Source organism: Helianthus annuus, chromosome 12 (genome assembly GCF_002127325.2).
Source record: "Helianthus annuus cultivar XRQ/B chromosome 12, HanXRQr2.0-SUNRISE, whole genome shotgun sequence".
NCBI lineage: Eukaryota > Viridiplantae > Streptophyta > Magnoliopsida > Asterales > Asteraceae > Helianthus > Helianthus annuus.
This window is the reverse complement of record NC_035444.2, coordinates 32,709,733-32,716,044: the sequence shown is the minus strand read 5'-3', so window position 1 is coordinate 32,716,044 and position 6,312 is coordinate 32,709,733. Positions and strand designations below refer to the sequence as shown.

Genomic DNA, 6,312 nt, shown 5'->3' with positions numbered 1-6,312 from the left:
ATCTTTAATTCGGTGTAATTTTCTAAAAAAATATTTTAGTATGAAAAAGTTAAACCCGTATAAAAATCATGGTGGAAATACATAAAAAAAATAAAATGTTGAAGCCTCTCTAGAGCCTTTACAATACATACTAAAGCCTTTCTAGAACCTTTACAATACACGTGACACATTGTGGTTGGTTCATTTGAAGAGTCTTTGTAGAGACGCTAGAACAGCCTCAATTTCGGTAAGAAAGCTCAGAAAGATGTTTTAGTGGGCTAGTTTTGCAAATTTGACTGGTCAAAGGCTAATTTCATGATTTTCCCTGGAGTTTGACTTATTGAACCATAATAAAGTTGAAAAGTCTACATATGGGATGCCTCATTCATGACACAATGCTAAGAACATATACCACAATAACAAAGACCAAACTATAACAAACTTCTAATAGTGAAAATTGGAAAAAAAAAAAAAAAAACCTAGGCAACCACCTTAAAAAGTCATTACTTTTATTAAAAAAATCCATAGATAATCAAGAAAATACGATTACACCTTACTAGACTTGAAACTAATACGGTTGCAAAATGCATGCTTCACGAACTAAACTTCTTCCTTCTTTGGCTCGTTACCATTCTCATCAACACTAATGCACTTATACTTCTTAGCAAAATAAACATAAACGACGAAGTCAACCACTGTCAAAATGGCAATAAGGAAATAAAACCTATCCATATGACCGTGGTTTAGATTCTCTGGTATCCACCCTACGTCATCTCCCCGAGCCGTGATACTCATCACCATGTGCACCAAAAGGCTACTAACGTAGTTTCCTAACGAAATCGACGCCATACAAAGCGAGCTCCCGAAACTCTTGATCCCATCAGGCGCCTGGCCGTTAAAAAACTCCAACTGTCCAACATACATAAAAACCTCGGACGCACCCACCAACACGTATTGTGGGACCTGCCAAAATATACTCAAAGTACTCGTGTGTTCTCCGGGAACTGAACGTTTTAACCTCTCGACTTCCGTGACTCCAGCCGCGACCATTGCGAAAAGTCCGATGATTAGACCGACTCCCATTCGTTGAAGCTCGGTTAGACCTCTTGGGTTACCGCTTAAACGTCCGGCTAACGGGACTAACACTCTTCGGTATAGTAGTGTGGATACTAGGACGCTGATGATGTCGAAAACGGACATGCTAGCGGCGGGTAAACGAAAGTTTGGTCCAATTTTGGAGTCCATGACCGCGCCTTGCTCGACGAATAAGGACGCCATTTGAGTGAAGATGACGGAATAGATGATCGTGCATAGCCAAATGGGTAGCATTCTTATCACGCATTTTGCTTCTTCTACTTGTGTTATTGTGCATAGTCTCCAGTGGTTTTGTGGGCCGGATAAATCGTTCTCGGTTACCACGGCTGCCTTATCCAAACACCTGAATGAAACATAGGGTTACGTTAATGTTAGAGAAAACAAAATAGACATTTGACTAGTCAAACCTAACAAAATAAACATTGACTCGGCATCTTAGTGCGGAATTCGCTAGTGGCATTTCATCATAGTGCGAATTTCGCCTATGGCTTTTCATCTTCGTGTGAATTTAATTCGCCCAAAGATCTCAACCTCTAGCGTAACTGCTTAGGCTGAAAAGTTTTATTGGTCTCTTTTCAAGCGTAAGTGATTAGGGTGTAGGGAGTGGTTAGACACTTTGAAATTGAATAGGTAAACTTTCAAATCACCCAATCAAACAGTGCCACGTCATTTAACTATTTTGTTTACCTATTGCTCAAAAACGTTGGCGGTGGTTAGACACTTTGGAATAGGTAAACTATTTAAAAAAAGGAAAAATATGTGATTGGTTGAGAATGCATGGACCCCACCACACACCCCCCTCTCTCCCCTTCCCTCCCTTCACCGAGTCGGTGAACCTTCACCAATTTCTCCCCCAAAATCAGCAAACAATTGAGCGGTAAAGTGGTGGCTGTGGTTGACGATTCGGTAAACATAGGTTTACCGCCCCCACTCCGGAGGGCCTTAGGTTGAAAAGTTTTATTGGTCTCTTTTCAAATTTGTGCAAAGACGAATTCCGCATTGGTTGAATTCGTATCTCATATTTTGGATATCTGATCGGATAATAAATCAGAAATCTGAATATCCAATTATTTATTTTATTTTTATTTTTTATTTTTTATTAATTTTAAACCAGATATTTCGGATATCCAAATATAAATTTTCGGATATCCGAATATATTTTCGGATATCCGAATATATTTTCAGATAATTATGATATTTTTGAATATCCGAAAAATAAATTTATAATTTTTTTTTTCAAATCACTATCTGAATACGAAAGATCCGGATGTTTGTATTTTCGGATAGTTCTGATTCGGATAGTTCGGATCAGATTTTCGGATTCATATACTTCTGAACACCGCTAGATGTTATATGATCTATATGGTTTATTTGGGCGATGTTCATAAATGAAAACCAAAAAACCAAGGTATATCTTTTCTAAAGTTTTATTCATGTGAACTTCTCTTATGCACGTAAAGTATAATATAAGGGAAAATCACTAACATACATAGGTTTACTCAAAAAGTTTACAAAATAAATATTTACTTTTAGTTTTAGCAATATAGACAACAATGCTGGCTGAAACAGCTAAAACTTAGTCCGCGTTATACATGTGGCCCCTTCTTATAGGCCAGTTAACGGCTAAGACTGAAATTTAGCCATTTGTAGACCTCATTGTTCGTTTGAGTGTTCTTTGTGCCGGCTAAAAAATAACCTACCCTTTACCATCTTATCTTGCAATGCTTTAAAACTGAATGTTAATTTTGAATATTATGTTGTTATATCCACTTACTTGAACTGCTCACTATGAAGGATCTTTCGGCTCCCTTTAATAGCCGATTGTGCTCCGTCAACTTCATACAACTTCTTCTCATCATCCACTGGAACCCTACTCTTTCGGCACGCCGCAACGAACACTTGAGCAATACGCGGTATAGGGTTCCCCGACGCCTTAATATACCGATAATGAAACGAACCACACAAATACGATAGCAACCCAACAAGCGCAGACCCCATAGACACCCAAAATCCAACTGTCCAATGCCCAATATCCTCATAGTACACTAGAACAGTGTTTGAGAACAACGATCCGACGTTGAGTGCCACATAGAAGTAAGCAAAGAAAGCCCCTTTCGCGCCCTTTTCTTTATATTTCGTGTTGGATTCGTCGAACTGGTCCACACCAAGAGTGGCTAATGTTGGCTGGTGCCCACCGTAGCCTAATGCGACCATGTAAATCGATAAGTAGAACATCATGGTACCTGTTGATGATGCTGACACGCAATGTTTTTCTCCGTCTCCACATCCGGCAGGTTTCACTAGAAATAGCCAAGATGTTAAGGATAATAACACCAATCCCTACAAAGTACGATACATGAATATCATCGTGTTAGAATTTGATAAAAAGTTACGTTAATAAAAGTGTAACAATTTTACAATCATAGGCAAGGTTGGAGAATTCGCTAGTGGCTACTCGGCCGGTGAGGTGGGGACTAGCGACTACTCGGGATTAATCGGATCGGGATTTTTATATGTAATTTTCAGTTTTATGTATACATATACACATTTTTTAGGTAAATATTTTAATTAGCTAGGTTTTAACTCTTAGTCAACTTATTTTTTAAAGTATACAAGATTAATTGTTGGAATTCACATGAATTGGTTGGAAACTGGCTGGAATTTAGAGGTTTTGGCTGGAATATACAGTTTTTTTGCAGGAGTCTGACCGGAATCGCCGATTTTTGGCGGCTGACTAGGTCCGACTAGGCCGACTAGCGATTAATTGACTGATTAACGAAAAATTACTCAGTTACTAGCCGACTAGCGATTAATTGCCGACTAGTCGCACTTTTACAACACTGATCATAGGTGATAGTATACCAAGCTAGGATTTGTTGTCATGTTCATATCACATATTTATAAGCTAGGAGCATTATACTCTGATTTACGTCCCTGTGGTTTGTTATATCATTTTAAGCCAAATTTCAAAATTGTATCTTTTTCCTCCCTAACATTCTCAAAACATGCATTTCAGTCCAAAAAAAACTAACCTAGTTAAAAAAAACTCAGGGGTAAAATGGTCACTTTACATAGATTTTTTATTTTTCAACTTTTTAAAATTTTATTGTTATTATTATTATTATTATGATTATTATTATTCGTATTGTAACTGAGTTAAAAAATGAAAAATAAAAAAAAATGTGTAAAATGAACATTTTACCACTTAGGTAACCTAGTTTTTTAACCAAGGTTAGTTTTTTGGATTGAAATGACATGTTTCGAGAATGTCAAGGAGGAAAATGGTACAATTTTGAAATTTGACCTGAAATGACATAAGCGGACAAACTACAAGGACGTAAATGGCAGTTAACTCTATTTATATAATACAATCCCGTAATAGAGTGTTATTTTTTTAACGAATAACAAAAACAAGAGGTTATATAATGTTGTGTATAACAAAACTATACAAGTGATTACCATGACTAGGATAACTTGAAAGATCATACAGGTGAGATAACGACCCCAATAAGAATCACTTAGGAAAGCTCCTAGAAGAGAGCACAAATAGACTGTGCCGGTCCACTTGCTGACGGTATTGGCAGCATCCGCGTTGCCTTGTTCCATGACTCGGGTCAAGAACAAGACCAAATTAACTCCCACGCCAAAGAATGCAAATGTGGCGAGGGCTTGATTTGCTGCAAAAAAGAGATCGATGATCATCGATTAGGTTAATTTATCTAAAGTTCATAACATGTGAACATTGTCAAAGTAGTTCGATTTTGTACCAAGAAGAAGAAATGCTGGAGCCCAGCCGCCTACTTTTCGTTTCGACTTGCGCTGAAATGCTACCGGTTCTTCCTGTTATTTCATATACAAATATTAGTATTTATTGCTATATAAGATTTATCAATTAGTGATTTGATAGGTTTAATAACATAAAACTTATTAGATTAAACATGAAATTAAATAAACTAAGTTTGGGCCTATTCTCAATTTCGGTCGCAAATGATCCTAGTCACAATCAAGTTCGATCGGATAGTACATTGCCCCGGTCACTAAATTTAATTGCGAAATACTTCACTCGATGAGAAAGTAAGCGACAACTGAAAATGTAAATGTGCATTTGTGACTGTTTTACGACCCTTTTTGAGGTCAAGTGCGGCTGAAAATGGTCGCAAATGTGCCTTTATGAGCGTTTTTCAGTCGCAAATGTTCGTGTGTTTCTAGTAGTAAAAAAAATTAAAATTCTTACAATTACGGAGATCTCCAAGGGGACATTGTTTGAAGCCATTGGTACTTTTGATCAAGGATTCCTCTGCAAAAATATTGATTCATCAAACTTTTTGATATTTCACATATGAATTTTATAACTCTTGGAAGTAATATAAATATCTATCATCAGTAAAAAATAATTAATACTAAAATTCCTGTTAACATGCATGTCTTTAAGTTGTAAAAAAGTGGTAACTTCTAAAGACAATTTTATGCAATATTAAGGTATAATAATTGTTCCACAATTAATCCCATCATGCACATATGCCTAATTAATGCCTTGAATAGCAGTAAAAAGAAACCACCACGTAATAAATTTAGATAGTAATTAAACATTTAGTTACGTTTTGTTCATTAGTTAAACTCTAAACCAACAAATTATAACTACCAGAAAACTAGACAATTTCAACCGAAATAAGGCAGACAGTTTTCTAGTAGTGAAATTCCGCATCATAAAATTTCAAACCTCTTATGGAACTTGGCAACAAAGAGGATGGCAAGGTGATTGGTGACTAATTCTGGTGATGGCGAGGAGGTTGTGTCAGTGATTAGTGGCGGAGTCTCCAGGGGCGAGGTTAGCACTTGACGTCGATGACTTGTGTGTAATCGACGAAAACTTATTGTCATTTACGTTAAAACAACAATCAGTGTACTAGATTAGTGTAATCTGGACATTACAAAATGGAGGTGTATGATTAGTTAAAATATGGGGATTATTGCATGGAGATTAAGAAAACCCTAATTAGAGAGATGGATGTGTGTGAAGTGACTAAGTGAGAGGGGATTAACAGACTTATTTAAACAAGATTAGCTGGGGATTGCGTAACAAACTCCTACTAAGACTCCAAAACTAATGTCTCTAGTAACACATTAATCTATTTTTGTGGGTCTTATTTTAGGAAATATTAACATCTTAATAATTAACTAGTCAAATTGTTAAGAGTAAATTGTCATTTTAGTCCCTGAGGTTTGGTCCAAATTGCC

At 36.5% G+C, this 6,312-nt stretch overlaps 1 protein-coding gene across 1 annotated transcript; it reads right to left on the bottom strand.

The window, feature by feature from the left end:
* Positions 1 to 490: 490 nt before the first annotated feature.
* On the bottom strand, positions 491 to 6,072 carry LOC110896584 (protein NRT1/ PTR FAMILY 7.1). The gene is made up of 5 exons (XM_035980892.1): positions 5,795 to 6,072; positions 5,309 to 5,371; positions 4,534 to 4,914; positions 2,849 to 3,414; positions 491 to 1,417 (listed from the first exon to the last, which is right to left on the bottom strand). Exons 3-5 carry the CDS (start codon positions 4,774 to 4,776, stop codon positions 580 to 582), a joined length of 1,647 nt encoding a protein of 548 aa, XP_035836785.1. The 5' UTR covers positions 4,777 to 4,914; positions 5,309 to 5,371; positions 5,795 to 6,072; the 3' UTR covers positions 491 to 579.
* Between the last annotated feature and the right edge of the window lie 240 nt (positions 6,073 to 6,312).